Source organism: Triturus cristatus, chromosome 4_2 (genome assembly GCF_964204655.1).
Source record: "Triturus cristatus chromosome 4_2, aTriCri1.1, whole genome shotgun sequence".
Classification (NCBI taxonomy): Eukaryota; Metazoa; Chordata; class Amphibia; order Caudata; family Salamandridae; genus Triturus; species Triturus cristatus.
The window spans coordinates 314914717-314932252 of NC_140586.1; the positions used below are offsets into that span (position 1 = coordinate 314914717).

Consider the following 17536-nt stretch of genomic DNA (forward strand, 5'->3'; position numbering starts at 1 on the left):
CATGACGTTTTGAAAAAAATGTTTCCGTCTAAGTAAACGCATGAATTTAAAAAAACTAATTTCTGTGTCTAACTGGTTGGAATGATATGTGGGAATATGTGATGTTCCTTTTTGTAGGGTTTTGATTTGAAAATCCGTGCGATGGTGGCTTGAAATGTTTATCACAAGGTTTTCTGACTGAGGGTACTCTTTGCAACGGATTTTGTTAGTATTGCTTTTCCTCCTGGCTCTTCTTGTGGCTTTGGTCCTGACCCTAAAATGTTTTGTCTATTGTTGCTTATGGAAGTAGAAGTAGAAGGACCTTCTATAGCTGGTTCTTGTAAGTCACCCGTGCTTGGAAGTGTACTTTTAGTGTGTGAGTCATTAGGTGCTCTGGACTGTCTATTGCTGGTTAGGGAATCATCTGAGGATGTGGCGTCTGTATCCGATGAACGACCAGTCTGTTTGCGTTGTTGTCTTTTATTGGCATATACCTCAGCCCAGGTGTATACTTCTCCTAATTTGTAATCAACTGTATCACGTTTGAATTTTCTGATTTTTCTTTCGTTGATTTCCTTGGTGTATTCCTCTGTTTATTGAGATCTGCTAGTGTCGCATTCCAATCTTCATCTGTTAGTTTTGTAGAAATTTCTTGTTGTAGTTCAGTAATTTCTTTGTTTAGGTCTTCAAGTAATTTGGACAGGTCCTCAACAATAAGTAAGATGAGGTCCAATGAGCACTTATTTAAAATAGCTTCCCATCTTTCAGTGAATCTTGGATTATTTTTACATAGTGTTGATTTTAAGGCGAGTCTTAAGCCTCTCGGAATACGCTGTACTTTATGGTACCTGATCAGGGTACTGGCGTGGAGTCTTTGATTAATGGCTCTTTTTGAAGTGTAGAGTAATTGTTTAATGTTGGATTGAATTACCCAATGATTCCCTAACCAGCAATAGACCGTCCAGAGCACCTACTGACTCACACACCAAAAGTACCCTCCCAAGCACGGGTGACTTACAATTTTTTAGGGTCAGGCCCAAAGCCACAAGAAGAGCCAGGAGGAAAAGCAATACTAACAAAATCCGTTGCAAAGAGTACCCGCAGTCAGAAAACCTTGTGATAAACATTTCAAGCCACCATCTCACGGATTTTCAAATCAAAACCCTACAAAAAGGAACATTGTTTGTTCCCACATATCGTTCCAACCACTTAGACACAGAAATTAGTTCTTTTTAATTCATGCATTTATTTAGACAAACCTTTTTTTCAAAAAGTCATGGATGCTTCCTACTAACCTCACGACAATACACTAATGGGAGTTCGCAATAAGAGCTCATACATGGCTCCAACCAGCCATAAAGTATTAGACGCCTTTGAAACCATTGTGTGTAAAGAATTGAGAAAAATATCTTACCATACCAGAAGAAAAAATAATATAACTCAAAAGGAATAACAAACACTTCGACAAATAGCAGCAAAATCAGAAATTACCATACGGCAAGCGGATAAAGGAGGAGCATTGGTTATTATGGATTCAACTATTTATGACCAAAATGTCAATGAACACATTCAAGATTCAGACGTTTACACCACACAGATGGTTCTTCTAGCAAACCCACTTTAAAACGGTCACATCATATTGGCTCCTGTTTTATACACGGTGTTAACACGGTAAATTTTCACTCTTGGATTCATGTTTATTATTTTTTTCACATCGTGAAAGATACACGTGATAACTATGGAGCACAGTCATCACAGTTCGATATAGCACGGTAGTCACGTAACAGTCACCGGTCGGGTAAAATTTATACACTCCACATCAAGCAATAGGCTGATTCCTTGTTTCCTTTTTTACAGTTTGGCCCCTGATGAAGGGCTCCTATAGACCGAAATGCATTGGGCAACCAGGCAACTGGAATAAATTTGTAATTCAAGCTTACATACGGAATTCACAAAAGCAAATATATGACTGAAATATCTTTACAAAGTCAAATAAAAAGAAGAAACTTGTGATGATCCAACGTTCAACTTGTTTATTTGAATAAAAGAATTGAACATTTACTTTTGAGTGCAAAAAGGGAGACACGCTCCTGAATCATTTACGTGCATTTATCTATTTTCATATCCCTACTCAGGGGGATTTACCCAACTGCACCTACGACTCGTTTAACTTACGGATCACAGTGATCACTTTGGAGTGCGTCCACTCAGTTTTTTCTTGTAAATATAAAACAATGTCATCAGCATGTCATTTTATTGAGTGAACTCCAGATCCTAACAAGTGAACCCTGTATTTCAAAGGTCAGTCTATTCGCAGCAGCAACTGGCACAGTTCTCATACTGGTATTGATCAAACTGGCTGTTTTGTTGCTGATGATCAGCTGTGCCTTAGCTCATTCATGGAGATTTGCGAGCAATGCATGAAGTGGGCCAAAACACACACTGAAGTCAAAATGAGCCATAAATATTCCCACAAAAACAGCCATCATAGCTCAAGAGCAGGTTGCCACTAACTTGATTGCCTTTACTAAGTGATGGGTTTTTGATGCAAATGATCCCAGAATGAAACTCCCCTGTTCTGTCCTATTAAATCCTCATTAAAACTGCTATCGATTTGACAAGTACTTTTATTAATAACTTCTAATTTCCTTTCAAGATCATTAAAGAGTACAATAGACACAAATGGGGTATTATTTAGTTTGAAAAAACAAGACACCAGTATACCCTTTTTAAATGAAGCAGACACCTGGCCACTAGCTTGTATGCGCATATGTATGTATGGAAGTAGGTGATTCCTATTAACACAGTGGAGGGTCAAAGAAAAGCAACAGGTCAACAATTTACAGGGTAGGAGGCTTGTTTGTGGATGGTTAATGCATGGTGATGTACTGTTCTTGAGATGTGTTTTCAACTCTCTCCTCGATTACAGCAGAGATGGGGTAGTCCTGATAGATCTGGGGATGCTGTTCCAGATATTGGGTGCACAGATGGAAAAGGCCTGCTGCCTTGTTTTTTTACGCTTCTTCTGAAGTCTAATGGTGCACTGGCCGCATATTTGCCGTGAGCTACCAGATATGGCAAACTTGACTGTGAGTACTTATTGTGATGGCTTTATAAATGATGCAGCTGGTTTTGAAGATGGGGAGGGTCGGCAAGGAGGCCAAATGGAGTTCAATCAATGCAGGGGTGATATAGTCTTATTTTTATCAGCCGTGCTGTGGAATGCAGAATTCCCTTAAAGCTTGCCAGTGAAAAGTTTGAGGATATGAAGAAGGACATTACCACCATTTAAATGCAAATGTATGGGGGCTTGAACTCATGTCCCAAGTCATTTTCTGGAAGAAACGGTTTCACTTCCTTTAGAAGAGAGAGCTGGTTTTAAGCTGTAGTTTTTTTTTTGCGGGGGGCAATGTGCTCCTTGAGGGTGAGGCTGGAGTCCAGGATCAAACCAAGTGATTTGCCAATTGGTGAAAGTCGGGGTTTAAAACTGTCATGGTTGATGTCAGCAAGACAGGTCGGTACCGTTTCTTTGTTTGATGTTCTTGGCAAATATTGAGAATTCTTTCTTGGTTGGATTGAGCAGGTAGACTCAGCCTGCACATCATCCAGACCTTGATGTTAAGCACCTGAGGCGTTGGCTGTGTGTCATTGGCATATTGATGAATTTTGATGCGGTTACCTGTAAGCACAGCACTAAGTCGCTCCATGTATGTATTTGGTATTTTTATATGGCTAATCTAGCCAAAGACAGTGGAACACCATACATAGTTAAAGTCGAGCATAAAATCAATGCGTAAGAGGAGAGGAGGATGGATTGTGGATGGTTAATTCACTGTGATGTAGTGTTTTTAAAGAGGGGAGTCTAACTCTTTTTCAAAATGGAGCAGCGTTGGGGCGGTCGCAATGGATGTAGGGATGCTATTCCAGATCCTGGGTGCACAAATGGAAAAGGCCAGTTGTATTGTTTTTCTTTTTTACAGTCTGCATTTAATGGTATCCTGACCACGGGTGTGCTAAGGACCACCAGAGTTGGTGACCTTGTCTGCAAGATAAGCAGGGGTGCTGGTTATGAAAGCTTTGTAAATGATGCATCTGGTTTTCAAGATGGTGTGGGCTGCCAATTGGGGCCAATCGATTTCCATTAGGATGGGGGTGATGAGATCATAAGGTTGAGAATGAAGATGACAAGGGTCATCAGGTAGAGGTCGAAGGGGACAAGTATGGAACTCTGGGAAACTTTGTAGGTGAGGGAGATCTTTTTGGACATGGAGGTGCCAATGTGAACAAACTCGTGTTAGATTGAAAGGTAAGAAACCAGTGAAGGACTTTGCCAGTGAATTCAAGACTCTAGTGCGCGCAGGAGGAAGGGATGGTCGACTGTGTTGAAGGCAGTTGAGAGGTTCAGCAATGTCAGGTGGCAGAGGTCATCTTTATCTGTGCCCCGGGGGTATCATCTATAATCTGTAAGGTAGCAGTTGCTGTCCTGCAGTGTGATCTGAAGCTATACTGGTAACAATGTAAGGGGTGGTTAGCATTGATGTGATTGTTAAGTTGAACATACACTGCTTTTTCAATGATCTTGCTGATGAATGGTAGGTGAGCGACTGTCCAGTAGTTTGATAAGACATCAGAGTCTAGTGTAGGTTTCTTTAGGAGCGGGAGGATCTGGCATGTTTTTACAGCATTGATAATGGTGAACCGAGGTGAGAGGTTTGATGAAGCACGAGGGTACGACATCATCTTCATAAGAAGTGGCTCTCAGGGAGTTGAGTATGTTGGAAAGATCCGTGAGAAATAGGGCTTTGAAAGATGACCACTGAGGGTTTCTACGGGAAGAGGCATGCATAAGATGAAGCAGGCTTTTTGTTGACCATGTGCTTTCGGGTCTTCTGTATTTGTTCACTGTAGAGGTTGACAGCATTGCACTTTTCTGTGGAATGAGAAATAATTGAGTCTGGCAGGGAAATGATGCAGGGCTTTATGGTCTTGAAACGGGTTCTGGTTTTGTTGGTGGCGTCAGTGATGGTGTTGGTATAGTAATTTGCTTTGCCTGACGTGATGAGCGGTCTACGTGTTGTGTGGTGGGATTTCAGCATCATGAGGTGCTCAAGAGTTCTGTTTCTTTTCCGTTTTCTTTCTTATCTGCGAATGGATAATTTTTTGTCCATAAAGTCTTTAGAGTACCAGGGAGCTGAAAACTTTGACTTGCATTTGTGTGCTTTAATTGGGGAGTGGATGTTTCCATAGTTTTCTAGAAAAGAGTTTATGATTTTTTGTTTTAGAAGTGGTGTTGGACATGGAGTTGATAGGATCAGAGATGAGTTCAGGTTGACCCTAGTTAGTTGACTGGACATAGAATAGGGAGATAGGGATGACAAAGAGGTCAGTCTAGGTATATCGGCGATTTACACTGGATTGTTGGTGATGTTACAGCGACAATGTCGGGGATTTGGCCTTAAGTGTGTGTGTTTGTTGTGTGATTAGCTGTACCGTGATGAGTGTGTTGATTAGGTTGAGGATAGTGGCTGTGCTTTTTGCTTTTTTTAAGCTCGTGTTGTCTGGCTGGTTGAAGCCACCCAAAAGGGTGGTGTGGGCATGTAAGATAGATGAAGTGGCGAAGAGATCAGAGAATTCGTCATTAAAGTCTTTGTTCTGCCTGGGAGAACTGTAGATCAGATGGATGATAGTGGTCTGAGTTGCTGAGTGGGAAATAGCATGTCAGCAGCTCCACAGAATAGAATATTACTTGCTTGCTTAGGGTGCAGGAACAGGAGTACTTTGAGATGATAGGTAGGATGGAATTAAAATGTGGTGACAATCAGGGGGCTAGTTTTGCTCTTAGATTTCTAATCACAAATAACCTCATCTCCTGGTGTTTTACTGGTTGGAAAAGACTAAATAGCAGCCTTAATGTTCAAAAGTGCAATCTCTGATGTTAATAGCCTATTGCAGTGGTTCAAATAATTTAGCAAGCACCACATTAGATTAATTTTTTTATCTAAAGAATAGTCTCAGAGTAGGTTATAGAAAACCCCAAAGTAGAGCGAAAAATATCTAGGATGCAAGGTTTCAAATATAATCAAGGTTTTTGTGGTAGTAGACATATTTGGATTTGTTGCCTCTCAAAGTAGACTTAAAAGGTATTAATATCAAATATGGGGGACATTTTGGATGGAAGACTCCAAGTGTGTAAGAGAATAATGATTCCAGGGGAGTAAGAAGAGGTCTATTTTCCAGGAGAATGGATCTTGAAGTCCTACACAGAACATTTAGAATGGTGAGACTGATGTCTTGGGCAGTCCTTAAAATGCAGTCAAAGAGTGGTACATGATCCCTGTCTTGGATCGCCTTGACTTAACCATCATTGGGTTGGAACGCACAGATAATACCTGTAGCAGTGAGACAGCTGCTGGTGTCAATAGAGTAGGTGATGCAGCAGGTGGCAACTAGAAATGCTGACACTAGGCGGAAATGGTCATAAAGATGGCTGGTGCCTTACAGAGGGAGTATTAGGGATCTCCACCATTGGCGTTAGTTCCCTGGTTAGAGAGTAGGCATTCAATATTTCAAATTAAAGGTAGCTAGAATCCTTCTAGACCTGAGCGAACAAACAGTCCATAGATGGGAATAATGATGTGGACCTTGCGGACTGTTTCAATAACTAGTGGTGTCTCAATTTTGTAAAATCCCTAAAAGCAGAACACCTGCATGTTTTTCTACATCAATGGTGTATCAGTTCAAGAACAGGTATGATGTAGTATGTTCAACTCTACCTGCTTTCAGAGATCCCAACATCAACTGGGAGCAGCCACGTTTTCTTGGTGACGTTTTTTTCTGGATCTCCCCTGAGAAATCCTCAGAGATGGTAGAAGGAGCCTCTTTTTCTCACTATTCAGTACTTACAACTATCAATGAAAGTAAAGAGCAGAAGTAAGATGGTTCTATTTCACTATTGAAAAACGTCAGTAAAACCCCAGGTTCATCTCTTCTTTGGGTTGGTTTTAAAATGATCTCCAGAAAAGAGGAGCTATTTACTCTTACTAACAAACTGAAGAGACTGTTGATATGGGAAAACAGGAGGCAGGGTGAGTCATACATTTAGTTTAATGTCATTTGAAAAGGAAGGATTGATGAAGCGCTTAGAAAGAAGGATTGATGAAGCGCTTAGAAAGAAGGATTGATGAAGCTCTTAGGAAGAAGCATTGGTGAAAGCTACTGTTACTTCTCTGGGCATAAATTTGTGTGTTCTAGTGGCTGTTGTGGATGATAAGCCACAGAACCCCATGCAGCAAGTATGCCAGATAGTTACATAGGGTTACGGTTGGTCCTTAAATTGGCTTCAGTGCAGGATGGAGGTAAATTACAACTGGGCACCTGATAGGGGGAGCCTCCTTTTGCACATTCTTAAGTTACTCACCAGGTATCTAAGCTCTTTCCCAACGAATGACAGGTTGATTATTTTCTCCTGAGTGAGGTAAAACATCTTCTGTTAGGCCTCTTATTGCACAGTAGACCATATAATATAATTCCAAAACTGAGCAGCGGTGTCAATGGGCCCCAGTTTCAAATTAGGCAGATTACGGTGGACCGATTAATAACATTTGGACAAGTTATAATACCACCTGTTCATCCTAAAAATGCGAAACATGCAAAAATTCAAAAAGGTAAGCATCTCTGCATATTATTGCTTACAACCCGATTCAGTTATGTCCACACAAACTGACTGCTTATGGAGGAAAGAACTCAGTTATGTTTTTTGACAATGCAGTTAAGCAATCTGGTTTCATTGCCCACTTTCATTGTCACAGGATGGATATATCTTTCTCTTGTTAACAGTTGCAGCAATCAAAAAATATTGTATCAGGAAATGAGTGGCCACAAATATTGTCAATCCTCTTTTTGGCTACGTGACGCAACACTGGACTATCAAAGTAGTCTGAAACGATCATTCAGGTCAGTCTCAGACCACACCTTAACCACAGAGAAGGAAGTTCTACCCTATTTTTATGAGCCAAAATGAAGTATCAGGAGGGGCGTGGCCAGCAACATCGCTGACTAGCATCTCTAAAAGTCGGCTCAGTCGGCCCGCACACTAATCCGACCAACATCCTGATTTCTTTCACTAATCTGACACACTGAGCAATCGCACAGCCCCGAATATTGATTATGGCATGAATTAAGCCGAACCTGGGTAGTGCTGCACCCCAGGAGAGACTACATGCATGAATAGCACATAATGGATTTCCCGAGAAGGCCAACATGATTGCCGGGGACTGAGGGCCCACGCTACAGGAGAGAGAGCCCAACCCTGCAATTGGATGAAAAGGAGCAGACACTGAACTCACCGAGCCGGCGAGTAAGTGGAGGCCAGAGGGCACGAGTGGTGCTGAGGGAGAGCAAGCCCGGAGTCCTGGAAGGGTGCCTTGGATGGTGGGGAATGTGCTGGGTCTCTGGTGGACCTCCAAGAGCAGCGGGGCAGCACCTGCGGCTTGTGACTGGAACCTCTCTCCCAAATGCCAGAGACACCTATCGCCAAGTGAGGCAATCTGTGGAGCGACCGCAGAGACCGGGCACCGCTGCTGAGACTGGTGGTATGAGGTAGAGACAGCGGTGGCAAATCGATGACAGAGGGCCTGTTACCGGAGAGGGCGGTTGCCGGGACTGCTCACCTCTCACCCAGGGCGCTCAAGCGTCAGAAGAACAACAAGACCTGGGGAAGCTTGCCCTCTGAGGGGTGCTGCTAGGTGATCACTGTGGGCCCGGGGCGGGGGGCGGACCAGCTAAGGAGGAAACAGAAGATCGTGGTGCCCCCCCCCCCCCCCCCCCGGCCTGGGAGGCACTGGCACCCCGGGTCGGGCGCTCTGAGGGACCATCCTAAACTGAGTGAACACCCGGATAGCAGGTGAGGGGGCGACAACGGGGGCAGGGGGGCTTGAAGATAGCGGAGAGACAGAGTCTGATCCCGAGACTGGCCACACGCACAGGGAAAACAGGCTGGAGAGGACTGGGTGACTGCGCGAGCAGGGTCCGCAACTGCGTGACTCATAAGGGCCCCTCCCTACCCTTCCAGAACATCACAGGCCCGGAAATAATACCCTGGCTAGCCCCTCCCCCTCGTAAACAACACAAAGAGCGGTTGCATGGAGGCCCGGTAATATGGCAAATGCAGACCTATAGCCCTCGCTGAACCAGTCGCTGTCCACCAGAACTCCTCACTCCCGGAGAGAAAACATTTAGTATAGAGAGGACACACCCAATACATCAGCATCTTCATGAAGGGACTTACCCTGCCACGGGCCCACTGAAAGGAGGGTGACGTGGTTTAGCGGGGGAGAGGATCGCGACTAGCAGACAGACTGGATCTCATGGTATCCCACCCCACAAACATGGCCAAAGACAAAGGACCCCAAGCCAAAACGCCAGGGTAAAATGGATAAATTCACGAAAACAGACACCCCACTGGCAGATCAAGGGCCAGAAAAAGCGATGCTCCTGCAGGCCATACATGCCTCCAGGGAAGCCTTGGAGGGAAAGATAGATGAAGTCCGTGCACAAGTTACATTACTACGCCAAGACTTACGCCAAGTATCAAAGAGAGTGACACAAGAAAAAAAAATAGGATTTCCGAGGTGGAAGATGTGACTCTCACTGCAGAAAGTCGTCTACGAACTGCGTGTAACAATAAAAGAGGTGGCATGGAGAGTGGATGATGCCAAGAATCATGAAAGGAGAAATAATTTACGATTTGTTGGCTACCCAGAGGGGGAAGAGGGCTCGGATACGGGGGAATTTCTGAAAAAATGGATGCAGGATTCCTTCCCGGCAGCCCACTTTTCATCCTGCTTTGTGATAGAACTAGCGCATAGGGCCCTCAGCGCCAAGCCACAGGTGAGAGCCCCACCCCACCCCCTCATTGCCTGGTTCCTTAACTACCAGGACGGAGACTTAGTTTTGAGAGAGGCAAGAAGGTTGGAGGAACTGCGACACGCTCATGCAAAATAATGATATTCCCTGACTACTCTAGGGAGGTGCAACAACAAAGGCTCACATTTGACTCTGTGAAAACTAAGCTTAGAGCAATGAACATTTAATACATGCTCTTATTTCCAGTCAGTCGTCTGTTAGAACAAAATCCTCTTCTTCCAAACCCCAGAGGAGACATGGACATGGGTAGAGGAACGGCCACAGCCGCAAGCGGACAGGAAAAGCAGAAACGAATCCACCAAAGACTGACAGTAGAACTGGAGACCTAAATCATGGCAGATTGAGAAAAGACACGGGAATACTAACTAAAACTATGGAAATCCACGCCATAACCTGGGAGGTCCACCCTCCGTTCAGGGATATCCGCAGACATTGAAAAAAATGCCCTCACTGCCACACGGAGGACAGCACAGACCCACGACGAAGGGGTACGGATGTGTCCAACAGTGCCCATTCAACAGACTCAGATCCTGACCACCCACTCCTAACAACCATCATGGATGGACACAGAACAGCCCCTGAGAATGGGACTATCACAGACCGTGCTGAAGGGAAACCTACAATTTCCAAATGAGTGGAGGGATGACACTTGAGAGAGACACTTATTCCATATTCTCCATGAAAGTTAATGGAGTGGGTAGCAAGAATAAACGTGGCCTAGCCACCTCCCACAAACGAAGGTCGAAGCCTGACATAATGCTCCTCCAGTAGACGCACCCGAGTGGCACTCGCTGTGGTTTCCTGGGAAGGGGGGGCATATAATACCTTACTTAGCACATGCGGGAATCAAGTCAGGCTCCTGGGGTGTGGCAATTTTAGTCAGGAAATCACATCCTTTCAGAGTAAGCCACACATAGATAGACCTAGATGGGACCTATGTGGTGGTCAAAAGAAGGTGGGATAGATAAGACATGACCTTGATCAGTGTCGATACCCCACTCGTCTACAGGCATAAACACTAGACAAACTAACGGAAATACTGCTGGAAGTCAGGTCATGAATGCCCAGGATAGGAGGGGACTTCAACAATGTGGTAGACCCTACACTTGACCGTTCCACCCCAAGTATGGTCTCAGACCAAGACACACCGCTGAAACGCTTCATCATTACTATGGGGCTATCAGACTCGTGGCGACGACACTGCCTGCAATCCCAAGCATACGCATACTCATACTACTGAGGAGCACACAAATTATTCTCGCGGCTGGACTACATCCTCGCACCTGCAGGAGAGGTGGAATAGATAGAAAAGGTAGAATATTTGGCCAGAGGTCTCACAGATCACTCCCCGCTATGGCTCACCCTGGGTAAGAAATCACACAAATCAAGGCTGTGATGGAAACTTAACGCATGGAAACTCCGGGACGAAAAAGTGGCACACAAAATCAGGGTAGAGACAGAGATATACTTCAAAGAAAACACAGGCTCAGTCTTGTCAGCGGTCATACTCTGGGAGCCCTTTAAAACAGTCCTTCGAGACAGAGCACAAAACATAATAGCATATAAGAAAAGATGAGAAACTAGGGAGATAGAAGATAAGGAGGCTTGCCTCCTTCAGTTGGAGAGCCAGATTGGGGTACCGGCTGACACCTCTCAGGTGCGTGCCGTCGCAATCCTCCGTAAAGAATATCAGGTGCTGGCACAACCAGAGCTAGAGCCGAGATCCAAGCCACACACAGAAGACTTTACGATGCCGGATCTAAAACGGGGAGACTGGTAGCATGGTTGAGCAGGAGGGAAGCAGAGGCACGATGAGTAACATCCATAAAATCAGACAAAGGCGATGCATGGGCCACCCCCAGAGAAATAGCAAATTAGTCAGTTACTATACAGCCTTTTACATGGCACGCCCGTTGGAAGCTCACCAAATAGAACACTATCTAGTAGAAATTTCTATCCAGACATTAAACGCAGACGCGATACAGTTGCTAGAGGAAGACATTACACTTGAAGAGATAAAGACAGCCATAAGCAAACTAAAGGCCAGGTCCTAATGGCATACCAGCAGTTTTTCAAATGGAACAAGGATATACAAGACTCTGAGAACAATGACAGTAAGGGAACACAATGTGCGGAACTAACACATACAGTACCACCTAATTGACAAATGTTAGATGCTCAACTTCCTGTGGTTCACTGTCATCAAAACCACAATCAATAAAAGAGTATAGTTAGGAAGGAACATCAAAAAATAGAGTACATGAAATCTTTCCTTCAGGTTTCAGTAACCTTTTATTTTTTTCTTATTTCAAATTTTCTGATTCAACGAGTTGCTTCAATCGACAATACAAAATGAATTTGTAGATCACAGTTGCATTTTCTATAGATCAACAGCCTTTCTGCCTGCGCGTTTCGTCCTTCCCTTAGGCCTTCATACGGGCTTGTATTTTAGAGAGAAGAATGCTCTTCTTTTTCTAAACATCGAATACTTTGTGTTATAAATTTGCGGCGCGCACCCAGATATCTTGAATTCCATCAATTCTTATTTCTCCAATACTCCTCTTTTCACTATGTTCAAAAGATAATCACTTGAAAATAATAAATTATTATTTTTCGGAAATCCTTCAGTCCTCCTCCTATCACTAAATTCAAAATCTTTCACTCTTATTTCACAGCGATCCTCTCTCCTGCCGCGGGCCCGATAAATCCCAAGCGGGATTGTCGATTGAAGCAACTCGTTGAAGAAACAGCAAATTTGAAATAAGAAATAAATAAAAGGAACAAGGATATAATAAGTCCTCACCTACTCAATTTATTCTTAGAGGCAAAGGCAATGGGTGAGCTCCCTCACGAACGTCATGATCGTAGTCATATATAAGCCGGGCAGGCCACAGACTGCATGCAGCTCCTATCACCCAATCTCCCTTCTAAACATTGAAACAAAAATTCTGGCCACAGTTCTGGCAAATAAGACTGGTACAGGTTATTGCCGCTATTGTTATACATTGTGACCAGTTTGGCTTCATGCCCAAAAGGTCAACTCAATTAAATTTCCATCACCTGAGCAACTGGTTAGAAGCCACACGACAAAGATACACCCCATTTGATAATATGAAAAAGCATTCAATGCTGTCCATTGGCTTTTCCTGAAGCAGGTACTAAGGTATGGATTTGGTCCCAAATATCGGCCCTGGATAGACCTGCTCTATAACGATCTAGTTGCCCGGGTGAGAGTGAATGGCAAAATATTGTATAAGTTCCGATTCTGAGAAGCAAGAGGCAGGGGTGCCCACTTTGCCTGTTACTGTTTGCCCTGGTGCTAGAACCTCAGGGGTGCATTATACGCACACACCCCAGAATCACTGACTTAACTAAGAGCGAAGGGACATCTGAGGATGAATGGATATCCCTATACACGGACATCTTATTTTATGTAATGAACCTGCGGCCAACCCTCTCCTGTCTATTTGATGTATTGGCGAAAGATAGGGCAGAGGCGGGATACAAGATAAACGGGGACAAATCAAGTGCATTCCCAGCCACCCACACTATTGACCAATCTGATATTCCCGGGAGACCGAGAATAGCTACAGACGGCTTTAAATACTTAGGAATATATATCACCAACAATAGGGATCTGAGACTTGATCGTTACATTTGAAGGGTCATAGCGGAGTTCCATGAAGATGTGGAAAGATGGAAATCACCGACGCTCCTGGGTAAAGCAGAATTATACACAATGATAACGCTACCAAACCGCTTATACATGCTCTAGAATCCATACCACACACTGCCAGAAGATTTTCACCAAGACAGAAGGGATAGTCTGCACTTTCCTTTAGAACAGCAATTCATACATCGCAAAGGAATCAATTTAATGGAGGAATTTCCCTTGCCAACATCAAAGCCTACTACTGGGCAGCACATTTAATCGTTATCAACGACTGGATCACATACCAAGCAATCACCCCACATACACATTAGAACGTACCCAATTTAACCCTTATTCCCAAACACATTACTTATATGGGGGAAAGAAATGAGGACTCTGCTCCAGGTGACACAGGTGACCATTGCCGAATGGAGAGGATCGGAGAAAGTTATGAAATGGGACAACCAAGTTATACGGGAAACCCCATTGTGGGTGGGAACATGATTGAAAGAATGTGCTAAATTGCAAGGCTTTAAGAACCGGGATTTGTTATGGATCTCAAAACTGGGGGACATAATGGAGGGGGGGACCCTTATCTCACTTGCCTTCCTGCAGAGACACTACGAATTAACAGCTAAGCAATACTACAAATATCTACAGGTAACACACACTTGGAAGGCGCAGAGTCAGAGGGTATGCCTGAGTAGGTACCCCTCAAAGGTAGACTGCTCATGGGGGAAATTAGGGAAAAGGCAATCTAATGGACATACAAGACACTGAACAACAATAAACCAGACACCTTAGTGAGGTTGAGGGCAAGGTGGGAAGTGGAACTGGGGACCCTAGACTACCTGAGTTGGGAGGCGGCATTGCAGCACACTAGAGTAGTGGCTATTAAATTGCGCCTCCACCCAATACAATTCAAAATCGTGCATAGAGTATACTACGATAGGGCTTGCTTACATTGCTTCAGCAGGGTGGCACCACCTGAATGCCTCTGATGCAAAACAGAGAGGGGGACCTACCTACACACACTATGAGCCCAGACATTTACGCGTATAGGGTCACCCTGATCCCAATACTTAGCAAAATCCTAAAAGTGGTGATACCAATGGATCCCAACGCCACAGCCGGAAGGAGTGAGATTGGGCGGTAACTAGCCGGGGTAGCAGGATTTAATGAAGGTTTTTTCAGCAAGGGGAGGAGTTTTGCCTGTTTCCACTCAGGTGGAACCGTGGCGGTCAGGAGGGACAGGTTGACAATTTTATTGACTTCTGGGTTAACTACATCCGCTACTGCAGCCAATAATCTTGCTCGGCAGGGGTCTGTAGGAGAGCCCGATTTGAGTGATTTAAGTATTGCCAAGGTATCTGACAGAGGGATGGGAGTGAATGAAGTCAAATAAGGGCGAACTGGAACAGAGACTGCAGCTTTCTAATAAGAATGGGTCGCCTGCAGTTGATTGGCAGTCAAGAAGCTGTCCTGTATGGCTTGAATTTTATCAATAAAAAAACCCAAAGCTGCTCACATCAATCATTAGAGACAGGTGAAGCCATCTGTTCTGCGCAAGGATTCAGGAAGCTTTGAACGATTGCAAATATTTCTTTATAATTATTTTTCGATTGGACAATGAGCTCTGTGAAAAAGTGGCCTTTGGACAATTTCACCATGGAGTAATAGCTATTCTGAGCCTTCCTGAGAGCTATTTTGGCTAGAGGACAGTATGCCCGTCTCCAGCAGCGCTCTAGCCTTTTACATGATATTTTTTGTTCTTTCAGTTCCTTTGAAAACCAGGGTTGGGACGGGGATTGTCTCGCTCTTTTATGACCTAGTGGAGCAGAGAAATCCTCCACTGCACTGTAGTAGCTACCTTGCCAACTCCATTTATGTAAATGAAGAGATACAATGCTCATCACCGCCTTCATGTGCCATAATTTATGTTATAAATGTATGTCAAATTAAAATGTTGAATATGAGAAAATACAATTTTTTTTTTTTTTTAATTGAAGAGTCAAGATGATTGGAATAATGGTATGGTAACTGTCATAAGATCACTAAATGTAATTATTGCATGTTGTCACTGGACATCCGTATCCCTGCTTACCAAAGATTAGAAAACTTCAGATAAATGAGGATCAGTTCACATAATAAATGCAAAACCTAAGTAAGGAACCATGAATCCTTCAAAATCACATAGTATGCTTACTAATTTTACTATGACTATTAATCTTGCGTCATTTGTCATTTTTGATTACTGTGTCTCCCAGTACTTTGAAGCGACCAGGTGTCTGAACACTTGCACTGCACAGAGCCATGCCTCTCAAAAAAGCAAGCCATTATCTAGATGTGAAAGTCTTTACATCACACAATTACTTTTCTAACAGTAAAGCCATGCTACACACATTCATTCTGGTATACATCATAAAGTTAGTGGAGAAAAAATTGAATTGTGGTAAGGAGAACATGGATTAGCTTGACAAAGGGCAAAATCAGGGGAGAGGAAATAATACTCACTTGGCCAATTGTATGTTAGCTTAATTTTACATCTGGTTTTAAATGAAGGGCATAAGCAGCAGGGAAATATCACATACATACTTTTTGCAGATCCCAGAAAGTTCTTTGAAGCTTTATCTTCTCTTGTATTGTAATCCAAAGGGTAATCTAATCAAAATTAGAAAGGAAAGCATATAGTAGAATAATATGCAAGTGATTCAAATGCTAAACATAGCTTCCTAGTGTGGCAGTCTTGCATTGAGACCTAATTCATAAGAAGCATGTAACTGAAATCTCAAATTTTAACATTAAGTTTGAAGAACACCACCAATAGAACAAGTGATGGGTTGTTCACTATACTGAGCCACACAAACATTTAGGGCCAAATTTACAAAGATTCAACTTTTCTTTAGCAACTGTCTCTTGCTCTAGACATGTGTCATGCACTTCTAGAGGTAAGAGACACTTACTCACAGATAAAATTGTCTACAAATCAGGCTATTAACCTTCATACACCCATGCACACTTCACATTAAATATTAATTTTCCCAATTCAAGTCACTTCTATCCTGCATTATTACAGGGTCAAAGCTGCAGCTATTTTACAGGAAGTATACAGAGCAGCATAGAACTAGACAGCAGTTATTGCTTTACTGGTAATCCAATATAATCACTACATGGAATATTTGTTGATGTTCTCAGCTAACGCTGCAGTCACAGAGACAAGTGAGGGGACAATCACATGGCAATTTATTGATGAAATTGATAGCGACAAAAGCTCTAGTCAGTGACTTTTTTTCTAAAGATATGAAGTTAATAATGTTAATACACAGCTCTGTGCTAATGTCTCTATATAAGAGACAATTCCATGTGAGATGTTTGCCACTAGCAAAATCTACTTCAAAAGGCAATTTCAGAAAGTGACATGTGTACTAAGAGTATGGCTTGCAGGCCCCTCCCTGTTGCGTATACGGACAAATGTCACTTTCTGAAATTGCTATTTCTCCTATATTCACCGGGGGCCCGCAAGCTATACTCTTAGTACTTTTAAATTTCACATGCAGATTAGGGGCCGACTAGGCACTCCGTTTCATTTTAGGCTGCCTATAAAAGACCCTTGTGCCCAGTCTGCCTGGTAGGCTTAGGTTCTTGGGCTGTCCACATGACAGTTCTTCGAGACAGCTGGGCCATATGATGTCTTTCTGAAGATCAGGTAATTTCCTCATGAGTAGCACAGTTCATCTTCTCGCAAACAGGAATGTCTATCTTCTTTGCTAGTTCCATCCACTGTGTCTGCAGAGACCAGTTTTAGCAGACTCTTGAATCACTAGTAAGGAGTAGTTTCTTTTCTGTAACTCCAGTTCTGTAGTAGGGGTATCTCTGTTATAGTCATAATCTAGTGAATAGTCCCGCCCATGTGCGCGGACCCCGGAGCAATAAAAAATAATCTCTAAAAGGTGACAAATCATGCAGACCTGCATACACCTT

General features: G+C 43.3%; 1 protein-coding gene across 5 annotated transcripts in view; it reads right to left on the reverse strand.

Moving 5' to 3' along the window:
* Positions 1-17536, reverse strand: part of SUCO (SUN domain containing ossification factor) — a 580289-nt gene that overhangs the window by 204206 nt on the left and 358547 nt on the right. For all 5 annotated transcript variants that reach the window (XR_014960616.1, XM_085601647.1, XM_085601645.1 and 2 more), the window contains one exon: positions 16151-16216. Coding sequence is in view for 4 of the 5 variants with exons in the window: in XM_085601647.1 (XP_085457773.1) it covers positions 16151-16216 (66 nt within the window). In the remaining variant the exon portion in view is untranslated. The remainder of the gene's footprint in view (positions 1-16150; positions 16217-17536) is intronic.